General features: G+C 39.8%; 1 protein-coding gene across 6 annotated transcripts in view; it reads left to right on the top strand.

Annotated features, from left to right (window-relative positions):
• Positions 1 to 1,727: 1,727 nt before the first annotated feature.
• The window catches only part of caskin1 (CASK interacting protein 1), a 124,308-nt gene continuing 100,252 nt past the window's right edge, over positions 1,728 to 25,783 (top strand). For all 6 annotated transcript variants that reach the window (XM_088344125.1, XM_088344117.1, XM_088344102.1 and 3 more), the window contains exon 1: positions 1,728 to 1,940. In XM_088344125.1, coding sequence (XP_088200251.1) covers positions 1,847 to 1,940 — 94 coding nt within the window. In that variant the 5' untranslated portion in view covers positions 1,728 to 1,846. The remainder of the gene's footprint in view (positions 1,941 to 25,783) is intronic.

The raw sequence follows: 25,783 nt of genomic DNA, 5'->3' as shown, positions 1-25,783 counted from the left end.
AAAAATTAATCTACTAAATTATATTAACATTTATTTTTTTCAAGCTGCAGTGAACTTTTAACTCATTTAAAGGTATTTTTTTTTAAATACTAAGCTACTTTAAACTAGAATCCCAAGCCAGGTGGAGCCAGATGTACTCATGAATAGACCCTTTATGGCTTTTGAGCCATAGGTTTTCCGACCACTGCACTGGACTGTAGAAGAATTGTCCGGCATCCATACCTGTCAACCTCCACGGCTCCATGCCCTTACAAACTGGCGTATTTTCCCTTACAAAATAATCTTACATCATATTTTTTTCAAACATGTTTATTTATGTAGTTTAACATGTTAGATTGTACATGTGTTTTGTTATATGATATATATTGTTAATTAACATTTTGTTGTGAGATTTTGAGTTGCTCGACATGAATGAGGTTTATTATTAAAAAAAGTTCAAAAATTAAGTAGCTTGGATGTTCACTGTAGAAGGAAAAAATACACGCAAATATAATATGAAGTAGAATAATACATTTTCTCATTCAAATTATGAATTATTTTCTGCCTTAAATATTTTTGGTAATATATTGATTAAAGGGATAACCTGTCTTTTTTCATTTTCTCATTTTATACTTCCTTTTTTTCTTACCTTCTTTATGTATTATTATGTTGTATAATAACCCGTAATATAATGCATCAAAGCAAGTGAGCCGTTTGAGAGCCGGCTCTCTTTAATGAGTTGAGCCGAAAAAGCCGGTTCTCTAAAAAGAGACGGACTTCCTTTCACTACATAACTACCACATGAAATCCGAGGCGGCAGATGCATGCGCACAGTAGCATCAAACCGCTCGCTTCGTTTGCAACGGAAAAAAAAACGATCCAGAGATAGAGGCTACCGCGGCGAACTTGTTTGACTTAATTGCTTTGCCGTTTCGTCATAGTCGGTGTATACCGGATGGTACCCATAATTGACAAATTTGCGTTTTTCCGTACAGATTTTCTCGTACGTCGTACACGTCTTAAAATGCATAATAAACGTACTTTGTGCGGCAAAAACGTACAGGTTGACAGGTATGAGCATCTCTATCTGACCCAAGTAGCCAGGAGTTAACAAACTGGGAAGAAAAGTCGGCGGGAAAAGCATCCTTCTACCGGCTCCGCCCCTTTGTTGCAGCACCACTCTGGAGCACATTAGCGCCACGAGCTGGTCCAGCTGTAGGCTCATAGACGCTGCAACTCCAACGCAACTCCAGTGCAACCCCCTCACACTCTCTCTCTCTTTCACAACTCCTGCCCCCACGCAGGGAAAAACATTGAGCGAGGGAGGGAGCGCACGCGGAACGATGGCCGCTGCAGCCCAGGATTGTGTTTACCACGCAGAGCACGAGCGCCGCTTGGCACGGACCTGCTTTCTTCACCACCTCCTCTTGGCAACCGCCGTCATGCAGTAGACTTGCAATACTAACATACACGACGTTTTATTTCCTCGGCGCCTTTTTTTTTGCAGTCGGGGCGCCATTCTCCTCCTTCTGTTGCCTTGGACTTTCCACCTCGCAACGCAAGGGCGGCCCAGGAGCTCCCAGTTGCGCCTGCACCTACGAAGGAGGTAGGGTGGGATACGATTGCATCCCTACATCGGAGCGCACTCCTCCCTCTCCCCCCCAATTCTACCCCATCTCATACCATCATACACCTTAGCTCCAGGGGTTTCGTCTAGTCGGGGACGGAGGAAGGGGAGTGAAAGGAGTAGGGGGTGAAAGGGAGGCTGGTGGCGGCGTACTCTCCTCTCCTCTCCGCGTGAGAAGGCCGGTCAGAAGCGCCCTTCTGTCGGAGGATGTTGCGGGACTAGCGCGTCTCAGAGCGGAAGATGGGGAAGGACCAGGAGCTGCTGCAGGCGGTGAAGACTGAGGACCTGCTCACCGTGCAGAAGCTGCTGCAAAGGCCCAGGCCAGGGAAAGCAAGTAAGGGATCTCAATATAATCTCAATATATGCAAATATCTCATGTGAGGGCAGGCGAATGATGCTATATTCTCACTGGGTTTCAAGTGTTTTGTGGATGCACCAGTGGGGCATGGGGTTGCTTATTGCATGGTAGATATTGAGTACTCTCATGCTGCAGAATTGGGGTGGGTGCAGGGGGAGCATGGGATTGGTTTGACCCTGGTTTTACGAATGATAGCTTCTGCTTTTTGACTCTGTGTGTGTTGTATAGCGAGGATGAGAAGCCAATTTTGCAACAACCTGTGCAGCCCTTTGAGACTCTTTGTGATTATGGGCTCTTCAAATAAAATGACTTGACTTGACTTGACAATTACGACTCTGCTCAATGCATGTTCATAATTTTTTGCAGGTGTTTAACACTTAAAAAATTGCAATATTCCAACATCCCAATATAATGTGTGGGCAACAGCCATATTAGGGAGGGAGTATGCACTGTGAAACAGTAGTTCTTAGCTAGTGCTAGGTGGGTGATTATCTTGTGTACTGCTATTAATCATATATATGTATTTGTTCATAGAATTACAGGCAGAAGTTTTGTGTCAGGGATCCTTTTTGATTCAAAGAGCAATGAAAGCAAAATATATATTTTTTAAGAGCCACACTGTATTTTAATACAGCATCGAATAAACCCCCCAAACCCAATCTTAAAAGCTTATTCTGTAGCATATTTTATTTCACTGTGTGAGGTTTGCTAATTTTATAAAATCTTTGAAATAGCTATTATGCCAGGGCTTGTGTCCACTTAAAATGTGTCCTCCTCCCACAGTTACTGAAGATCGTTGAGGCTAATTATGACTGTCAGTTTTGTGACTAGTGGTAGAAATACAATGTTGCACTCCAGCGTGGAAGCATTAAAATAGTTAATTTTGTCTCTAAGCTGGATGTACTCACTAAAAGACCCATACCTGGCGCAGAGGGCGCCGAACAAGAGCGATAGAGAAGTGGTCTATGTTTGTAGGGATCTGCCCACCCCCTACAAATTATTCAATCAAATTGCTTTGGATGCAGGGTTCGTACAGGTACTTGAAATCATTGGAAATGCTTGAAATGCTTTTCTACTCTTAGATCTTTAGGGTTTGTACGATTGCTTCAATTTTAATGTTATGTTTTCAAGAATTTAAAAGTGCTTGGGTTTTGGGTGATGTGCTGTAAATGCTTGAAATTTTCAGCTTAAAATTATGGCAACATTGTTCTCTGGTGGCTTTGCTTTGCCATTGCATTTCTTTATCCCTCCTGATTAATGCCAGCTGGCATTAGTTTTGTATGACATTTTCCCATGAAGCGTTATTGCCCCCTATAGGTCACACCCAAGAGGACAAGTGCATGCTACACCTGAACAGGGCACTATCAAACGTGTATTAGTGCAAGGATTATGTATCAATCATAGACATTTATTTTGGGCCGTGCAAAACATTAAGGTAGCTTTGCCCAATTGTAAATTGTAACGGGAAGAACTTATTAGCTACATATTTTTTATATTTTACCTAACATCCATAAGAGGAGAGATTTGTCTCAAAACTATCTACATAATTAAAAGGATAGCTATATTCTTCATTCAGAAGATAACATTGATAATGGGAGAGATAGACCCTGAAGTATAGATTTTTGAACAAACAAAATTGGAATAACAATAATTTATAATTGTTCGTGCAATAGATAATTTATTGTATTTAGTGTGATGTCACCAAACAACACATTTTAAGTGTCATAATTTTACTTAGGTGGTTATTTTTTTAAATAATTTTTAACGTTTTACACTTTTGCAAGAAAAATTCGCGGAATTGTGATTCCTGGAGAAAATAGAGCAAGAAGAAAATCCTCTCTGACTCACTTATTCAGAAAAACAACAACATGTTTTTCATTACTTGAGCTAATTGGGCTTTTGCATAATAGATGCATGTGTTTAAAAATGGTGTTTAAAGAAGAGCGCCTCACTCACTCTAGTGGATGAAATTATGCCGCATTTGATGTCGTTTTTTGCTAACTGTTCTTCCCCACGTTTGAATTCTCACTAAGGTCACTATGAATGGAGAATGTAAGCTTGTTTTAAACTATTAGCTGTTATGATTTATGACCCTACTTAGCACCACAGTATTTTTGTAATATAAGCAAAATCAAACAGGAACCTGTTTGTGTACTATTCTATTTGGTTGTTTGGGTTTATATTTCTGTAATACAAAATACAACTACAATAGACATGTGAAATTAATTGTGAAAGCCAATTTTATGCTAAAAATGTCAGGTCATAATACTATAGTTAAAAGTATGTGTCCTTATTTTACATATAAATCAACGCATAGATTGTGAATGGAGAGACATTTTGTAGACTCAAACATGGTAATTTCTCTTTTACCTTGGTGTTGGCATGGTGCTTTGGAAAACTTGGTTTGCTAATTCTGGTTACAATTACTTTCAAATGTCAAGCCGTCATTCAGGAAAGCCATTTTTAATAGTGTATCATTAATTGTGTTACGTTCATAGTTTAGAAGTCACTTACCGTAAGGAGAGAAGACACCTATGGATTTTAAACTTGCAAGGCGAACGCAAAAAAGCTCAAACTTCAAATCAGAAATACAAACTTTCTCTAAAGGCCCTCCCCTTTAAAACAGATCTGCCCTGAAGGGTGCGAAAATCACAAGAACAGCAACGTGATTGGTCTATAGTACTATGATGTTAACAGTTAGAAATCGTCAAAATAATGCAACACTGGCCGAAACAAGGGCAGCACGGCAGTGCAGTGGTTAGCGCGTGTGCGGCACATTTCTGAAGTCATGAGATCGAACTTCCTGTGTGGAGTTTTCATGTTCTCCCTGTGCTTGCATGGGTTTCCTACGGGCACTCCGGTTTCCTCCCACATTCCAAAAACATGCATGTCAGGTTGACTGGCCGGTCCAAATTGTCCCTAGGTGTGAACGAGCGAGCGATTTGTCTGTCCCCGAGTGCCCTGCAACTGGCTGGCAACCAGTTCACGGTGTCCCTGAAGATAGCCGGGATGGGCTCCAGCACCCCCGCGACCCTCCTGAGGAAAAGCAGTGCAGATAATGGATGAATGGATGGATGGATGGCCGCAATAATAGTCAAAATAATGAACAACTGTGCTAAATAATAATTAAAATCTCAAATTGCCATTCTATGAATTCTCCTTTGCAAGTGTCCAATATCAAAAACGAAATAAACGTATTAGATTGCTTGAGTTGAGTGCTTGATAGACAAGCTAGCGCAAGCTAGGACAAGGCTAAACTTAGACGATATTAATAATTTTAGAATAACAACAAAAAAACAAAACAACCTGGGTTTTGTTGTTCGCCTGACTTCAACGCTGCATCCTGGACGTTAGACTAAATAATATCAAACACAGAATGTCTCACGGCCATAACTACAACCAAAAACATGTTTTGCTGAAACTCCTGGATAATTACGATTGAGTGGTGCAGAAGGTCCTAAAGTACCAAGGCAGTTTGTCGTCGGTGCAAGCATAAAATTGAAGTACACATGACATTCACGCTTGGTTGTGATGAAAAGAGAGAAACACGAGCATGGTTTGTGGTGGAAAGAAATGGATGTGCAAGGCCATGTAGAGTGTTATCTATAGATGTGGAGAATACTGTGAAGTACCGTGTTGGATCAATGTGTGTGTGGGAAGAGTGGGTCTGGAGAAAGTTCAGTCCTGCTGCAAGTCATTTGCACCTACTCAGGCCAGACATACTGTCTACATCTACACACAAACACACACACCTGGTGCCATCTGGAGAGACATCCTCAGTTTTCTGTCGCTCAGCCAGGCCTCTGCTACACATGATGCCACATGTACACGAGTCATGTGGGGTCAGTTTTGGGCAATGTTTTTTTTTAAATGTCTACTTTTGCATGCAAATGGTAAATGGTCTTCAGGGGCCTATCTGCTTAGGGGTTCAGTGTCTTGCCCAAGGACACTTCCACATTTAAAAAAGAGTGTCCCAGGACGAGCGCTTAACCTCCAGAGCTACCATCGCCCTTTTTGTATCCGTTCTCCTATCCCTTCCTTTATTCCTTCATGTATCCCTTCTTTTTCTTCAAGTATGCCTTCTTTTATTCCTTCTGTATACTTCTTTTCTATTCCTTCCCTTTCTTCTTCTATTCCTTCTTTTCCTTCTTCCAATTCTCCTCCTGTTTCTTCTTCTTCCCCCTTTTCTTTGTCGATTTATTTTCTTTTTCTTTCCCTTTTCCCCATTATTTGATTCCTTTTCTTGTATTCCTTCTTATATTATTCAACGCATTATTTAATGAAAAAAAATTGTACTATTTCCTCTCATGCATGTTTAAGAATTTGGGATTACCCTTCACTTTTGACATTAAAAAGTCACTGTGCAATGATTGACCACTGAATGTCACTGTATTAGTTGGTGCAACCTAAAACGAGTGTTACAACGAGCAAGCAAGTTTACAAACAACAGAGTAAATGTAAGTAAAATGAATTAAAATTTCCTTACTCACATCCATCCATCATCTGCACCGCTTATCCTCAGTAGGGTTGCGGGGGTGCTGGAGCCCATCCCAGCTATCTTCTGGCAGTGGGCAGGGGACACCCTGAACCGGTTGCCAGCCAATCGCAGGGCACACAGAGACAGACAATTCGCTAATTCACACGTAGGGACAATTTGGACCGGTCAATTAACCTGACATGCATGTTTTTGGAATTTGGGAGGAAACCGGAGTGCCCGGAGGAAACCCACGCAAGCACGGGGAGAACATGCAAACTCCACACAGGAGGTTTGATCTCATGACCTCAGAACAGTGCCGCACATGCGCTAACCACTGCGCCGCCGTGCAGCCCTCCTTACTCACAATTATTCAAAAAATAATATAAATAAGAAAAATGAAAAAAAAAGATGATTTTCAACCACTACAAGAAGAAAAATAAGACATGATGTCCCTTTGATGATTTGATTCATGTCGCTGACCACTACCAACGAAGTGCAGAGTTTTTTTTCCTCCTGGTTCCAAAAGAGTGCTCAAATGCTTCGTCTCGGGTGTTTACTGTTATGTTTGGTGTTTGTTTGTTTCGGTTTTCAGAATTGTTTGGTTTTTTTTTGGGTTTGTGTCAGTTGCAGTCACTGTTGTGTCTATTTGTATATTTCAGCTTCCTTGTCCTTGTTTGGCTTGTCCACATGTTTCTCATTTGACCCATTTGGCCATATGCAATTAGGTTCTGGTTTCATTTCTTGACGGTTCATTGTCTTCTCTTGTTCCTGTTAGGTTGAGTTAATTTACCTTCATGTCCCTGCCTTACTGAATTTGGGTCCACTTCTTGCAAAGATGTGACATTTGAATGTTGTGCTCATATGTTGCTTGACAGAACCATAGACTTACACTTTATACGTATGGATACAACTCTGGCGTTTTTGCCTTGTGTACAGACAATAAAATCAAAATATTATGGTGAAAATAACCGACACACAAGAGGCTTGTCTAGCAAATACGTTTAGCGTTTATAATTTCATTCTGTATAACAAGTCCGTAGTTGTTTAAGACAACTTATATTTGTATTGAAGTTCAATAAGACAACATCTTCAATTTCTTTTCAGTCAGACTATGACCATAATTGAATCAGGGTATGCGTTTACATACAGACAATAGTCAGATTCCAAAACTACCCAATGTTTGTCTGTCATGGATGGCAGCTGAAGCCTTATTTTTTTTCATTTTCCTACTTTCTATTATCGTGTGCCCAAAGGGGTAAAACCAGTACCCATTTGGGAGAAACGATTATGATTCAACCTCCGCACAGTTCCTTTGTTTGTTCGCAAAAGACGAGGCGGCGGGAAAGGAGTGACGCTAATGCACGTGGAACCCTCTTGATAGCATGTCTTTGCCTCTTTTTCTCACCCATCTTTGTGTGTGTTGATACACGAGGCTGGCAGAGGAGGGAGCAGATGATTGCATCCACACCACTGCACATTCACAAAGGAGCAGAGAGGCAAAGTGGAAGGATTCGCATGCTGTCAGCCAGAGGCAGCACAGTGTTAACCGTGTTCTGGCGGCTGCTAGACGCCTTAGGGAGAGATATATGATAGAATTGCAGCTTTGCTGAGGGCTTCTATATCCACGCTTTGTGCTATGGTGGAAACAGCGGTGAAAAATCAACGCTAAAAAAACGATAGCATGCCACCACACACATGACTTTTATGTGTGCTTGAAAGAGGAAAGTCATGGCAGTATCTCAAAGAGCAGCATGGTCGTCCATAGAACAGGGGTGGGCAAACTATGGCCCATTGGCCATTTGCAAATTGTTCTTCCGACCCATTTTAGGATTTTAAATGCAAACCAAAACCTCATACACTTATAGCTTCGGACTTCTTGACATTGTCAGGAATGTCTATTTTAACAAAATCAAGTTACTGGTAAAACAAAATCACATCATAAAATGCTCCAATTCAAATGGTTGCATTTGTATGGTTTCGACCCAAGAATAAAAATAGTATTATAAAACACTAGCTACAGCCAAAACAAAAATCATGGACCGGACATATTGTGCTTAAACTGCGAGTAATACAGCTGCAAGAAAGACACTAAAAGTGACTTTTTTTGCCACGTATGCATATTTACACATATTTCCATACACATGCAAGTTCTTCCACACAGAAACATGTACTCTAATGTTGTTATTTTTTGTTTTGGAACGGGTCATCAAACTTGTTCCTTCTTGGCTGTGGTTAATTTAGTCTTGCAATTCTATAATTTTTTTGCTTTGACCATTTGTGCTGTTTATTTTATATTTGTATTGAAGTTCAATAGCCTTGTTCTTGAAGTTAATTTGAAGCGATTTGATTGGGTGAGTCGTAAGGGTGGGCAGAACTAGGCACACAGCGCACTTCTCTTTGCCCAGCGCGGTCTGCACCAAAGGTAAATATGTTAGTATCCTTGTTTTCAGTATTTTGTGACATTTTTACAATATAACTCTTGCTTGCACCTCGTTTTGAATCCATTAATTATGAAAATAAATAAAGGTCAAAATGAGCCTCAACAATATTAAGTAACTGTGGGAGGGAGACAAGTTTAAAGTTGTATATTTGTGTATATATATATTGACATGATTACTGATGTGAAGCACCTCTTTTGGCGCCAACTGCCTCGGACTCTGATTGGTTCCCTGTCCCTATTTAAACCCACTCCTTTCTGTTACCTGTTGTCAGTTCGTCTGCGAACCTCAATTTACTCTAGGCAAGCCTTTCTTGATCCTGACTCCCACCTGTTTTTGCTTGCGTCTGTTCCCCGGCTTCGACCCGTTTTTGGGTCCTGACCACGTCTACTCTCCTCTCCTGACTTTCGACTCGTTTCCAATCCTGACCACGTTTTTGCTCTCCTGTCCCAGCTACTGACCCGTTTTTTTCCATTCCCGACACTCCCATCACTCGCCACGGAAGTCCGACTTCCGCGTTCAGAGCGACCTGCTTCCCGCGCCCAGCGATCATCGGATTGTGGGTGCAACCCTCTTCTTTCTTCCAACAAAACTGAGAGAGTTCTGGTGCTAAAAGATATGGGATACGGGCTCTGGCATTTTTTTTTATTTCAAAAATTGTATCAAATCATCTAATGTGACACAGTGAAATAAAATGCGCAAAAAATTGGACTTTGGAGAGTGGGTTTGGCTGTTTTGCTGAAATTCATCTTGAATAAAAATGAAAACAAATATTTTGCTATTATAGCTCTTTGAGTCAAAAAGGTTCCCAACCCCAGCTTATACCTGTTGTTATAGTAATAATATTAAAATGAAAAAAAAAGAAAATAGATGATGTGTTGTAACACCCCCTAAGTAATAGTGAACAAAACAACATTGTATTTTTTGAGGTTCGTTTTAACATTTTTCCAAAAATAAGGGACCCACCACAATAATAAGAAAAAAATAAACATTTATGAATAAGAAAGCATAACAAGCTAACCAAAATATAAGGAAAAAAAACGGATGATGTATTATTGTTTTTAGTATATTTCACAGCTGATTTAAGACACGGGTCATCACCGACCCGCTAACAGAGCGTGTTACTTGAAAACCAACACCAGATTAAAATCCAATGTATGCAATGGTAAACAAGTACAACAAATAAAAATCTGATAATTAGGTGCCCGCTTGTTACCAGTGTCCCCAATATTAAACTAGCTGGCTACATTCTACTTTACTAGCATTTGTTTGAATCAGATATTCATTTTTTTCTATCATGATATTTAGCAAGTTTAATGAAAAACAAAACCCTTTCTTAGGGGCCGGTCACACAGACATTTGCGGCTGAATCACGGCCAGAAATTTCTGACTTTGAGGCGGACGCTATAGGACGCATTGAGATCGCTATTCAGACGAGTTACGGCAGTGCATAACACGAGGTCGGAAATTTGCGCGCGGGTGGCAGCGCGAAAAAATTTTGCGCTGTTCAATTCTTGAGAGCGCGTGGACACAGCCTTTCACGAGTTTATCGAGGCTGAACCGCGGCCGTAAACTACTGGCCGTGAAGCAGATGTCGTTGGGCGCTGTTGGACGCTTTGAGACCGCCATATAGACGAGATAGAGCAGTGCTTTACTCGCGGTCGGAAATTTTCACGTGGTTGGCCGCGTTCAAAACTTTCGAGCTGCTCAAAAGTTTGAGCACGTGTTAAACCGCGTGCCGCACACGTGGTCAACACGAGGTAATGACGCGGAAATGACGCGGAACGACGTGCTCTGGCCGCGGCCAGGGCGTAGTTACACATGGGTAGGACGGGAAATTTCAGCGGGTAATCGTGGGCGGAGCATGGTAATAGCATGTTCTGCGCCTGTATCGCGGTGTTATTACGTGAAATTAGCGTGTCAAACGCCTTTCTCCGCGTATATACAGCGCGATTTGCCGAGCACACCATTGTGCTCGTGACGTCAAGGGGGTGAACATGGATCACCGTCAGCGTAGTTTCTCTTCATTTCGAATAAATCTTTCGGTGCATTAACAATGGTCGTAGCAAGGCTATGATGCTAGGTCCTTAGCTTGGCCTTTTGGCCGAGAGTAAGAGTCCCGGCTCCTAAGCTTTGTAACGTGTTATGAACGGATCGATAATGAATAATTAGAAAAATAGATAAAACAATTACCCTCAATAAACCCCTCCCCGTCAGCGTAGTGATCTCGTCTTAACCTATATTTATTTCTTGTCATTTCTTTTCAAGATAATAAAATAAATATGATGCCATAGCTTGAAATATTGATATTCACGGGACTGTGTCTAGAGCGTTTATGAATTCTACAGCCCGATAAATACATTCCTGCCGAGATTTGCATTTCCTCGCTTCTCCAACTATTTATACCTCGTTTTATCTCACTTATAGGAAATGTAATGGCGAACATATAACCAAATTCACTTCGTCTTGCAATCGTCGGGAATGTAATACAACCTAATCCATTCCGTCTTTATTTTTGTTGTGAACGTAATCGAACGGTAAATCCTTCCCCCCTCGCGTGAACGCGCATTCTGCTGCGCTTTCATCAGAAGCGATCGTATTCTATATTAAACGCTTATTAAAACAATAAAGCGAGCTAATTATAATAATTGGGAGATCCTAGTCTATACAACGCGTTTATTTAAACAATAAAGTGCGATCGTATTCTACAAAATGCGTTTGTTAACGCGGATGAAAAGGTCAAAAGCGATCGCAGCAGAATGCGCGTTCACGCGAGGGTGTGGGGGGGGGGTGGGTGTGTTGCGTAGGAGTCGGATTTGGGCACAACACCGGCTCGGGAGCTTTTATACCCGTGGTCCACACGAGAAAATGACGCAGAAATGACGCGATGAGGAAGCGGAACAGTCGCCGGCGTCTTTTTTCCGGCCATACCACAGACGAACGGCGGGTTGTCAAATTTTGCGCATTTTCCATCCCGGGCAACCACGGGCAAAAAAAAAACGCAAAATTTTAGCCGTGATTCAGCCGCAAATGTCTGTGTGACCGGCCCCTTAGATAGCTGTATTGCATTCTGAGTTTTTCAATGCTTGTTATCGTTTACTGCTTAAAAAAGGGACAGCGTTTATAACTTTGTTTTAATCCTGAGGGTTTCATACTAATTTGATAAAAAGTCTCTAGATAATAAATGAAATTTTAAATGTACATGTAGATGTCTGCATGTTTATTTATGAATATTCAAAAATTCATATTGTTGCTGGCATTCTAAAAACACCATATTTCATGCCTATAAGACACACCGTAATTGGTTCTATTTCAGAATTTAACACTACTGGAGGCGCACCCGACTAATAGGGCGCGGGTACTCTAGGCTTGCATCAAATGTTTCCCCTCGCGCAGACAAGGTGCAAATTCTCCGTGCTTTACTGTTCTGTTACATTCCCCCCAGAATTAGGTACAAAGACGTCCTAGTAACATTTGCGCCGAGAGGGAGACATTTTCATGCAGGGGGGTTGTTGTGTCATTTTTCGGTACAACATAAACAAGCATACTCGTGTGTGTATTTGAAAATACAGCGGTAGCAAAACTGAGTCTGGTTGTAGTTTATTTAAGTATTGATTACAAAGTAAAACAAATGGATAAAAAATTGTCAGAATTGGTTGGCAGTTTCCTCCAACTTACGAACCTTCACTTCTCTCACGGCGGCAGTTTGGTTTCCATGTTCTTCTGCGTAGCGTAGAGCATTCAGTGGAGGGAAAGTGAGGTTTTGGACTTTATTGATATATGGGGGACAATGCTCTTCAGCCTCCGGTAGGACAATAACTATCAAATCGTAAATAGGCTACAGCGCTAGCATCCATGAACACTTCCGCTGACAATGCATTGCGTGTGATGTCACATGTCCTCTTCCGCGCAAGCAGGATATGATGGCAGTCAAGTAAGAGATTCTTAAAAGTCACAGATGACATATAGAAGTCGCATTTTGGTTGAAAATTTGAACAATCTAACAAAAACAGGATTTCACACAAAAATGAAGCAAGTTTTGACTTGGACAAGGCTTGAATTTGTGGCCGCCCATTCTCTGGAGGTCAGCACCTAACGTTAAGGCCATCAAGACATCCGATGCTCACTCAGGCGCGCCCAATAATTTGAGGAAAACCAGACTTATGTGCGCCTTATTGGCGTAAAAAAACCTCAATTTTTGTTTTCATTTTCATTTTTTCCATGAATGTAATGTTGAATGTTTACTTTTAAAATAGCAGCGATTATGTGAAAGAAATTGGATACGCATACATTATTTTTTGCTAATGTACTTTAAATCATATCAATCATTTTGCCTGGCTCTACTGCTAATTTCTTAACTCAATGTGGCCCACAAAAATCCCCTGCGTTAAGACCTTGCAATGCACATTGATTTCAGTATGTTTTTACAAACATATGTGTTACTAAAATACTAATAGAACATAATTTGGAATTTTCCGGGTGTTAAAATATTTATTTATCTCAGTGATTCTTTTGCCAAGAAACAACTCTTTGCTGGATGCAGTTTCTGTCAAGCACAGAGCCAAATCTAATCAGTTAGTGGGAGGAACCAATCAGTCAAGTTGAAATTCGGCATTTCTGGGACTTTTGGGCTCAATGTTGTTGCCTTAGTTAGCAAATAAATATGAATATATACATTTACCTTTTCAAAATGTGCATGCAGCTCCTCCCAATCCTTTCAGACAAATCTAGATAACAGGAATACTTTGCAAATCAATGTACTCAAGTTAGGCCAACATTAGCCACTGGCATCACTTTTCCAGACTGTGAGTACATAACAGTTAAAGTGATGCATATTCAAAATCTCGGCAGTTAAAGACACCAGTGGCCCTTTTAGAGCTTTAATGTTACATATCAATAACACCATTGTTCGTCTATATATATATATATAAGCTAGTGATCTTGACACATTATGTTTTGACTTAAATGCCTCTAGTGCTGTCAGCTGCTCTGGGGTTTATTTTGACCATTTTCCAATACACTATAAATCAGAGGAATTAAGAAAATTTGATTGCATATCCCGTTCTGAGACATGCAAATAACCAGTAGCTATAAATATTAGACTTTCCATGCCTATCGACTTATTTTAGAAAGAGGATGTTGCTTGTCATTCCCGTGCTTTTTTTGCTTGTAAAACCTAATCTCTCGCTGCTATAGCTTCCTGTAACCCTAGATTCAGCCAATTAGCTATCCATATGGGTTCCTCGTGAGGCTTTTGTTAAATGAATAAAATAAAAAAATAACCATGACGTAAAATATATTTGTGAAATGATAAGAAGAAAAAACACTCTGTGGCTAGATGCCGGAGCGGTGTCAGTTTAATGATCGGTACTAGCCTCCCTTTACGCATTAAGGTCAGAAGAGTAACTGTGCATATGCAGGTTTCCATATCTTTTGTTTCTTTTCTTCCATGATAGGTGGGCCTTGATTGTAAATTAGAATGAAAGGATTCAACATTTTGGGTGTAGATGCAGGACTGCACATGGAAGATGAGACCAGCAAGATAGCCCACTTTAGTTAAAGGATTCTTTGTTGCTAAGCTACCAAACTGAAAGTTGCCTGGTTCTTATCAGTTAAGACGCAAAGCTGGTGATGCTGCAAGCGTGTATTTTGCCTTTCTAAGTAGTTAGACAATGCAAACTATCAATTCAAAGCATTAATGTGCAAGATTTTTTTCAAAGACTAAAATTTTATTAATCCTGTCCTCTATGAGAGGTTGGTTTTCAAGGCTGCTAGCCTATATGAATTCCCCTGCACATCAGTCACTCTCATTGCTACTGACTGTCATGATTAAATTACACAACAGATACGAACAGAGGACAGTTTTTTTTAAACACATTTAGTTTGATGAAAATAAGATATGTCAATTGCAGCCACGTTGAAGAAAAAAATTAAAGCAATGATTTTGATATAGATTCAAAATAGATTTTTTGATGAAGGGGACTATGTAACTTGGTGAATTAAATTAATATTAATTAATTAATTATTAATAAATGTGAAATTAATGAAAGCAGGGACAGGCTGACAAATGGCATAGCGAAATGGCATCATACTGTGGATGCCACTCTCACACTTATTGTTACAATTCACCAAATAAGTTTAATAGTGTCACCGGCAAGTTCAAGGAGGAAAAAAAAAGAACAGGGTCCGAAAAAAATTGGAAACCTAAGGCAAAGTAATACGGTACATGCTTTGGCACAGCTCATAAAGTTTTGATTTAATAGTATTATTTCAAGTATTGGTTTCAGATAAGAGGGTGGTGTAATTGTGGCCTGTGCCTGTGACCTTTGAGACATTTTGTGATTAAGGGTGTCACAAATAAATGTGCCTTTACTTGATGATGATGATGATTGGGCAGGCACTCCACTGATCCAAATATTGTAAATAGATAGCTAAAAACCAGTGTTTTTATGTTGTGTTTATGATGAGTGACATGGAAAAGGTTATATCCACTTCTCACCAAAAGTGAGATAAGATAGTTTTCAGCTGGCCTGTGAATAGATTATAAAATGGATGGATCGATAAGGTAGGGTTGGTGTGTAAGGTTCAACCTAAACATCACCTCGGCTCTATTATCTTAAATGCCCGCTTTAGAAGAAATAAAAACCACGAGACTGCATATTCTCGTTTAACTATTTACTGGAGGCGAACAGGTTTAATACTGAGCTGTGGAGCCTTTTTCAGCATGATGTGTAAAAAGTCTGTCTTATTGAAAATAGTGCCTAGTATTATACTGTGAGTTTTATACTGGCTCAACATCAACTTTTCATGTTACTGAACGTTGGTTCATTTCCAGTTTCTCCAAGTACACCTGCATAAATTAAAAAGGGCAACGAGAGGTTCTGTCTGCACATTAAATACCACCCACAAGGTTTGACTTCTTTTGCTTAATCAGTACAGATTATGTGGCATTAATCACCGTGTGCAGGTTTATGTGCAACATTTTTCACATAATGTACACGCATGCACACACTCTCCCCTTAGTGGAAAGTTCCAGAGATTTTCTTCTTGGAATTTAAATAGTTTTTAATGGTGCAGCTCAAGCAGGCATTCTAGCAAATGAACAAGTTGTCACTCACACTGGCACACACAGACTTACAATGCCAACAAAATCCTCTCTAGACTTGGCAAATGAAGAACCGATGGATGAGAGGGGTAAAAGGAAAGGGGATTACCTCATGTGTGGTCCCTTCGCAAGGTTTCTTCATTTTCCTCATGTTGAGGTTTTTGAGTTTTTGCTTGCCCTCATGTAGGTTTTAGATCAGGGAATGTTGTAATAATTGTCTGTGGTTTACAATAATCTGTGGTCTGTGCAGCCCTTTGAGACTCATTGTGATTAAGGGCTATACAAATCGACATGACTTGATTTGACTTAAAAATGAGAAAAAAAGAGGCAGATGAGCCATATCAGTTTTGACTTGTTATATAACTAACCAGCCATATGTACTGCAGGTGTGTGGGAGCTTGTTAAGCCTTTAATCCTCAGTGGTTCACTGTGAGAATTTTCTAGTAAAGAAGACTGACATTTATTTTTAAATCTTTCTGCAATTCACCTTTCAATAGTTAAATCATTAAAGGTACTGTATGGAAATTAGTACTTTTCTACTTGCTGGAATCTTCTTCTAACTTGTGTCATCATTGGAACTTCTGTCAAGCTCCATATCTGCATGCAAGTATGCGCATCTCTTAAGTGCGCTTGAATAAACTGTTTTGGGTTCTCGGTTGGCGCTTGGACTGTACTAGGAAGCAGGCCTTTCCTTACTTCCACCATTTTCATGCTACACTAACAAGATACTGCAGTCATTTCCAAATTTCTGCTACGCTCTGTTCTGTGGCAATGGTTTTCCTTCGTATTAGACAATACAGTGGCTCCTATTGATCAGATATTTCACACTGGGGCTTTAAGCATTGCAAAACATGTTTTTTTTCATGATGTGCAGTTTTCCTTTGTTAAATAGTTTATTGAAGACCAAACATAATAAGAACTAGTTCTCAAATTACAAACTCCCGAAAAGTTGTCAGAGATATCCTGAAAAAAAATGTCCTATCATCTATTCACGTTAGTAGCATTAACACAATGATACTGTGTTATTGACGATTAGTGCCTCCCACCAAAGTTAACCGTATTTTTCAGACCATAAGTCACAGTTTTTTCTTATTTTGGCTGGAGGTGCGACTTATACTCTAGTGAGATTTATATGTGAAATTGTTAACACATTATTTTAATTCTTTGTTATTACCGGTACAGTATATCACTTTATATGTTGTTTTCACACTAAACCTTAAGAGGGCGCTCTAGGGTTGACCTTGACGTAAAAGCGTAAAGAAAACAAATAAGCGTCGTCTACCTTGGAGACATACCAGGAGTTGTTTACAGGTAAAAGTGACACCAAGGATGAAGATTTATTTAGATTTTAGTGATATGGAGTGAAGATGATAGTTTGGTAAGCATGTTCTTTATGAGACAGTTATCTGAATAACTTTTAATATGTTATTTGTAACTGATGAGCGTGTTAACGTTAAGATAAGTTTGTGTACCGTTAGAATACCCTCTTCTCTATTTTCGTATTATTTTAAATTGGCTTTCAAGATGATATGTATGTTTTTGGTGTTCGATTTTATCAAATAAGTTTCCCCCCAAAATGGGACCTATACTCCGAGTGAGACTTATCCATGTTTTTTCACTCTTAAGTGTGCATTTTTTAGCTGGTGCAACTCATACTCCAGAGAGACTTATAGCCTGGAATATACTGTATTTGCTGTAATAGTGGTGAAGAATGTGGCTGTATTCAAACAATACAACATTAGTACACTACTTTAAAAGTTGGTTGGGATTCTATTTTTCTTTTGCATCAATGGAAAGAAATAACGGTAGCCTGGCATCTTGGTTTTTGACTTTGAAGTATCCATGAATGAAAACACAAAGCCAAAAGAAATAATCTGTTCTGAAGATTCTCTGTAGCTGCCAAAATAATCATCCGGTCTGGCACTGGCTTGCATCCCGAATGCTTCTGTTATCAAGCTGAACATGAGCATTGGTTTAGCATGAGTGTGTCCCTCAACCTGAGAAGTGAAGCGTTGTTTCTGCCTGCTTTACTTTACTCCGTGCATGTGGATTATTATAGACTGTGTGGCTGCATGAGCACGGCTGTGTAAATGCCCCGTTCTTTGTGGATCTCACGGTTGGTACTTAAAGCTGACGTTTAGCATGATAACGGAGCGTTAGCTGGTGGCAAGTGTGTCGAGGAACGCTGAATGTGCACCACAGTTAACAAATCTCCTTTGATCACTGCAGTAGGTATGCGTTACTTCAGGCTACTCACGTTGTTTGAAGCACCTTGGCAAATGGTGTTAAGAAAGAGTTTACTCTAAACCAATCAGGATCATTGTTTATGTTCTGAATAAAGTGTTGGTTGTGTACGGCTGCACAACACATGCAGAACATGTGTCTTTGGCTCTGATTGTAAGGGAAATGAACTTGCTTTCGCTTTGCCCTTATAACTGGAATACTCGCAAATGCTTTTATAAAAGGGTTATTCATTTGTCTCTTGGCATGTTAAGAATTAATTCAAAATGCAGAAGTTTGACCTTTGATCCCAGTCAGACAACTCCCTAAAGGTGGTCACTGTAGTGTTTGAGCTTGCATTCACTACCACTGTGACCATGTGCGTGAGTGCTTATGTCTGTTCAACATTTTTCAAGCAGATATTCCAACTCAGCAACATGAGATCTAGCTATATGCTTTGGCCCTCAAATGTGTGTTTTTAAGTAAAGGATTACATGATAATCTGACAACACGGATTAGTAGATGAGATCTACCGGTGCTCTGTCTTTACTGTCATGGGACACATTTCTTTTTTTGCTCAAGCATTTATTTTACATGTCCCTACACTTCTTTTCAATCAGGACCCCCAACCATTCCGACTTCCTGCTGTACCTTTGATCTCTGTATCTGTATAAGACATTCCTTTCCCCCTCTTACTAGATAACTATGCTCTCTTTTCTTTTTTTGCTCGCATCATTAGCCTTCTCAGTTTAGACTTACTGTAATTCATTATTAGTTATGGTCATGCAATCAAAGAACCCCATGTGATATATCAAGAGCCAATTTTTGTCTGTGTAATAAGTAAATCCCCAGTTTGAAGCTTCAATATACCATATTTTCCTGACCACAAGGCACACCTAAATACCCCAAATTGGCCAGGAATGTCATATTACACCTCATAAACCGGTGCACTTTATATTGCGCAGAATACGGTAGATATTATAGAAATGCATATAGTTTTTATACGTGTGCGTTACTACACAAGGTTTTACTGTATACTACAATTTTTGTATTTTTAATCGAAAATCATCACTTACCATTATCGTAAAGCATTGTACGCGAAATAAATCAAACCCAGGTTGCAACAGTAAGAGCGCCTACACTTATCTGTTGGACCACCAGTGATACAGATGAAATTGGAAAAGGCATACAATTTTATCTCATTCTCACACTATTTTTACTCTCGGCGCCGGAAACAAATGTTAGAGAAAACAGAAATGTTGTCTTTTTTAATCTTAAAATAAATACGAAAAAGCATGGCGACGTAAACAACTCCTTAGTACGTATATCTGATGATGAATCACACTCTGCCTTCATTTTTGCACTGTGAATATAAATAGCGTGATATAGAGCTAAAATCTAAAAAAATTGTATCAATAGTGTTCTAATGATAAGGTTTTAACGTTATTTCTGCTGTGACCCAGATTCAATTTCCATATTCTTGCTAGAGGTAAGATCGGGCCCAAAAAAAGCACCCGAGCCCGACGCAGGCCCGAGGGGTATTAAACCCGACCCGGACCGAGCCCGACGCAGGCCCGAGGGGTATTAAACCCGACCCGGACCGAGCCCGACTAATTAACTGGATTTGCTGGCCCGGCCCAAAGGGGCCCGAAATTACATATTTTATTTATAAGGAGGGGTGATTTATGATAACAAATTAAACTCTGCCTTTTGTTACAACATCTAGGCCTAAGTTAAATAAAACTGTATAAACATTTACATCTTTTATATTTCTGTGTCTGCACTGCAGATGTTACATTAAGCGACAATCTGTCATTGACGGGTTTTTTTTTTTGAGGTAGCGAAAACATTTAAGGGCGTCCGTCATTTTGACGACTTGATCATTGGGCCATAATCCACAGCAGCAGTAGTAGTACGTCCTTAAGATTTTAGCGCGGCACTATCATTGAGGGGGTGTTGACGTGTTGTGCCCTTTTCCGACTCCTATGCAAATCCCCCCCCCCCCTGATCGTATTCTATATAAAACGCTTATTAAAACAATAAAGCGAGCTAATTATAATAATTGGGAGATCCTAGTCTATATAACGCGTTTATTTAAACAATAAAGCGTGATTTTATTCTGCAAATTGCGTTTTTTAACGCGGATGAAAATGTCACCAACGTCAATGTACACTTCCGACAAAAGCGATCGTATTCTATATAAAACGCTTATTAAAACTCTTACCAGAGTGCGTTTTCCTCGTCAGTTCTCCTCTCTTGAGTTTATCCTTAACTTCTTGTTGGTCCGACTCCATATCGGGGATACCAGGCCAAAATCACGCGAATTTGCGGAGGGGAAGATTATTAAGAGGACAGCATTCACGTCACGTCACGTGCACAGAGCATGCTCTGGCTCCGTTTAAAGCAATTACAGCTCCTTCTCCGTTTTATCCAAATTATTTATTTTATAACAAGTATTCATTGGTCTAGTATCCATACATAGTTTAAGTATATATTTTTAATGAACATATATTTATAATTATTAATTAATTAAAAAAAAAAAAAAAAAAGCAGGACCGAACCCGACCCGACCTGACCGTATGACTGACATTTCAGGCCCGACCCGGCCCGAAATTGCCTCGGGTTCGGGTTCGGGCTCGGGCCATGAATCTTAGCTCTAATTCTTGCCATTCAAATTTTTATGATTTTGGTCAGCGACATTTTTGACTGATCAATCATTGCAGCAATATATACTGTAAGTGTACAAAATGCGAACTACGCAAAGGTTTTAAACAGATGAATACTTCTTACTGTAATTTTAATTCCATGTGCTTTATAGTCCAGTGCACCTTATATATGAAAAATATATGACAAAAGACTATTTTTGTGGGGTGCGCGTTATAATCCGGGTCGCCTTAAAGTTCGGAACATACAATAATTGACATTGAGGAGATACAAGGTACTGTTTGTTCATAAAACATAACAGTCTATATAAAGTAAAATGACGAATATGATCTATTTCAAAGTGAGGTCAAAATTTGTCAGTGCAGTGCTGGTGTTCTATCAAGACACAGCAGACACGAGCTACAGATACGTACAATTGGCCTGTTGTTCTCAATGTAACTCAAGCACACAGACTTCTTCAGAGTAACAGCTTTTCCACTGCACGGGGCGTGTGAATGGGCAACATACAAAGACGCGTTTAGCAAGTTGACAGGCCAGAGTGAGCCAAGAAAAGTTGGGTGTTAGGCCATGAGGACTTCAGTGTGTTGTTTTAAATCAAGTTCAGCTCAGTAAAAAACCACTCTCTTTACAATGGCCTCATTTGTAATTATAATGTATTTGAGCTCCATCATAATGTAATATTGAATTTGTAGTACTGTACAATGAATTATTTTTTGATTTAAAAAAAAAAGAAAAACAAATACAAACCTAAGAATTTACCCACTCTTCTTTACATTAACTACCTTAAACATTTCTAAAGTGTATGATGTATGTCATCTTATATTTGCTTGTTTCCTGTAAAGTTTGCATGAATTCTTTATGCATGGTTTAGTCTTCTTCTTAGGGTTCTCCCTGTGCCTGCGTGGTCTTTCCCCAGTCACCTCCCACATTCCAAGAACATGCATGGAAGGTTAATTGGTGACTTCGAATTGTCCCTAGGTCTGTTGATGGTTGTTTTCCTCTGTGTGCCCTGCAACTGGCTGGCAACCAGATCAGGGTGTCCCCTGTCCACTTCCCGAAGACAGTTGGGATGAGCTCCAGGAATGTAAGATTCCTGATAAAACAATTGAATTTTTTTTTCCCCCCAGAAACCAACCCCCTGAAATTTTTGCAATGTGTAACTTCAAAGGAGGGGTGCGTCATTTGGGGTGTCCTTAAAAAGTTGAACGTTAAATATTTTCTCTTATAGGAAAGTGTTAACTATGCCAAACCGAGATCGAAGAGCTTTTATGCTTTATTTTCCACTGCGCTTATCCAGTCTAGCTTACCTTCAGCAGAGCTGTTCAGGGCAGAACACGTTAGTTTTAAGAATTGGGGACTTGGAGAAATGCGGGAGAGTGACGTCATGCTCGTCCCCACAGTTTTTTTTTAAATTTCTTTCTGTTAGTGTTACATGAAAATTGTGAAAGTAAGAAAAAGCCTACCTCAATAACGCCAACCCAAACCCCCAAGAAAAATAGAAAAACAGTTTATTCGAGCAAATGAGACTGTGGCGGGCCACCACAGTTTCGTTCATTGATGGGAAACAATGCATACTGTTATGTACTGTGTTTCAGTGTCCCCTGCCCACTGCCCAAAATCTGCTGGGATGAGATGCACCAATTTCCCCAAATATTATCCTTTCTGTGTCTCTGTGTGTCTCACAATTTTTTCACTTAAACTCTTAACCTTTCCCTCTTTTTCTTTTGCCCCCCCTCTCTTTCTACTTCTCGCTCTCTTTCATTGCCTGTCACTCTTTTTCTCTCTCACTCCATTTTTTATTTATTTTTCTTTCTCCTCTTTTTCCTTCCCTCATGCTCTCTCTCTCTGGACTCCCTTGCTCCTCTCTCTTTCTCGCCTCTTTCCTTCCCATTTACTCTCGTTCTCTCTTTGTCTCTGTCTTTCTCAGTCTCTGTCTGTCTCTCTCTCTCTCTTTCCTTTTGAAATTTATTTTGTTGTGACCCCTAAGTCCCCAAGTCCCTTGCTTACCAAAAAACATCGTAGATTATTAGAGAGGATTTGAATAATAAAGATTCAGAGGGACATGTTCACACTTTTATCATATTTACTGAGCACAAAACAGACCACAATTGTTTAATACGGGATGCCATCTGTGGTACCGCAGGGTTAAACCATATCCAAATCAATACAACCACATCTACATATTAATATTTAATGCCTCCAAAATGTGAAGACAAAAGCCTTACAGGTGTGCTGTTAAGTGGGCTGCATCTGAACCATAAGTCTAAAGAATCATCCTTAGCAAACTTGCCTGCATACAAATAACCTCGTTACAGTTAAACAACTGACATATACACCTTTAAAGGAGATGGGGTGGGGGGCACCATCATGTGCATCAAAGCCTTCCACAAGTTCAGTCACTCATTTTCCTGCTCTTAAAACGTTTTACAGGATCTCGTTTGTAACCACACAAGCACCTTTATGTACATTACTATGGATTTCCAGGATACCAGAAAAATAGTTTTAACACCATTTCATACTTTAGGAAAAACATTTTTAGGAATGTGTTTTTTAAACACATTGTTAAAACAGTTCCTTTATTTCTTTTCTTTGTCGTTGAGCGTGCATCACATGTTCACACATGCGCTACGGAAACAGCCTAGTTCATGAGCAGAATCTGGAATCAGATTTTAGAGGTCCCCCCTGCTGGATTTACACAGGGACTGATGATATCATCGGCATGTGTCTGGATGTGCATCCTTATGTGAAAGCACTCTAGTTCTTTTTTGGCATTTGCTTTGTTGCTCATTCTTAAAGGGATACTGAAATATGTGCCCCTTCAGATGTCAGTGTATTTTGTTGTTCAACTGAAAATGAGTGCTACAAAGCACGAAGAAAAATACTTGTTGTGGTGGGCGGAGAGGATTCAAATGCAGACACAAGTGTCAAGCTCAGTTTTAATGAGGACAAGGGGGAGGAAATTTGATAACAGCAACAAAAACAGTCCAAAAAAAAATCAAGGCTGGATAAATGCAAAGATTTTCAAGGCACAAGCTGGTGTAAAGGGTTCAGAGAAGTGACATGAAGGGGAAGAAATGTCTACGATCTGACACTAGGGCACTGTCTGTGCTGTCCTTATAAGCACGTGGTTAATGAGCGCCTGGTGTTCTTAATCATTTGACTGTACCCCATGCGCCTCCCGTCAGGGGGTAGCATGCTTGATTCTCAAAATGTACAAACCACAACATTTGATTTCTCATTCTTTTGCCCAAGCTTCACAAGGTTTTGGGTTTTGGAGGGCACCTGTAGCAACAGGATGGCAGACAACAACGTCAGCTCCCTATAAGTGAGCCTCATGTTATGTAAAATACATTTCTTGACCTATGAATGTTTAAAACATGTTATTTCATATGATAGTTCATGTATTACTTTTATTCGAATAAATTTTGTTTATTTTTTTAATGATGGCGTTTTCTTACCACTAGAAGGCGCTAAATAATCAGGCATGAACATCTCTCGTCTTAGGGAATAAAGTTCACTGTCAAAGTCAAGTCATGTTTATTTGAATAGCCCTTAATCACAAAGGGTCTCAAAGGGCTGCACAGACCACAGATTATTGCAAACCACAGACTATTATGACACAATCCCCTGATCTAAAACCTACATGAGGGCAAATACTACACAGATATTGTCAACATAAAATATAGGTTATTAATATGCTATAGAATAGAAGTGTGTTTTAAGATTAGATTTAAACATTTCCACTGAGGTTGCAGATCGAATCTCAGGGGGAAGAGCATTCCACAGCACCCGGGACCGAATGGAGAACGGTCTCTAACCTGCGGATCTCTTCTTGGTTCTTGGGATCACTAGTAGACCAGCATTTTCAGAGCAAAGGCTCCGGACTGGAACATAGGGGGAAATTAAATCTGAAAGATATGAGGGAGCAAGTCCATGCATGATTAACGTGACCTATGTGAATTGTATAGATCCGAGGAGAAAGTGTTATGGGGTGGGGAGTAGAGTAATGTGAGATTTCCTACGTTTGAGGTAGTTTGCTGAATTCAAATCAGTGCAGTTTGCATGGGCAGGACTCTTGCTTTTATTTGATATCATTATCACACTATTTCTACTAACAGTTTCCTTAGTGCTGTGGTAAGCACATTCGCCTATCACGGGAGACTGTGTGGAAACATATGTTGGCCTGGAGATGGATTGGCGCCAACAGGCTGTACTTGCCCAAGACACACCACAGGAATAGGTGCCCCTACGACCCTAGACGAATGTTAGAGAATTGAGAAAACAGAAAGTCGTCATGAAAGATAGACACAAAAACGCAGGAATGAGGGAAACAACTCTATTGTGTATATGAAGATGAATTGGATTTTGAAGAACATGAAATAAATACATTGTAAATTTTATTTCAGTATTGTGTTCATAGTTCCATCCATCCATTATCTGCCCCTCTTATCCTCAGTAGGGTCACGGGGGTGCTGGAACCCATCCCAGCCATCTTCGGGCAGTGAGCCCATGACCACAGAACTGTTGAATCACGGGTGCATGCTTTCAATGTTGGTCACTTTCAATGCTTAGTTTGAGCAGTTTGAGAAAACGTCAAACAAAATGTTGTACCGGTTTTAATCAAAAAGTAGTGGCACATTGTACACAAATAAATACAATATTTCCTACACACCTTTCTCACCTTTTTAAGGCCTGACTCAATTTTATGCCTGATAATACACAATGTCCCTGTAAATCTGATGAAAATTTAACAACATACATTTCATTATTTGATAAAAGTTTGTCTGGGACAAACAATTTGATTTTAATGAAAAATAAATCAATTAGGGAGGGATGCCCTATTCCTGTTTGTTCAGTGTTTTAATGAAGTATGTCATTGTAACACATACCAATCACCAATTAAAAAGCGCATGTA

This window comes from Urocampus carinirostris, chromosome 1 (assembly GCF_059441175.1).
Source record: "Urocampus carinirostris isolate Australia breed hairy pipefish chromosome 1, RoL_Ucar_1.0, whole genome shotgun sequence".
Classification (NCBI taxonomy): domain Eukaryota; kingdom Metazoa; phylum Chordata; class Actinopteri; order Syngnathiformes; family Syngnathidae; genus Urocampus; species Urocampus carinirostris.
The sequence above is the reverse complement of the archived record's forward strand: the minus strand, read 5'-3'. Positions and strand labels throughout refer to the sequence as shown.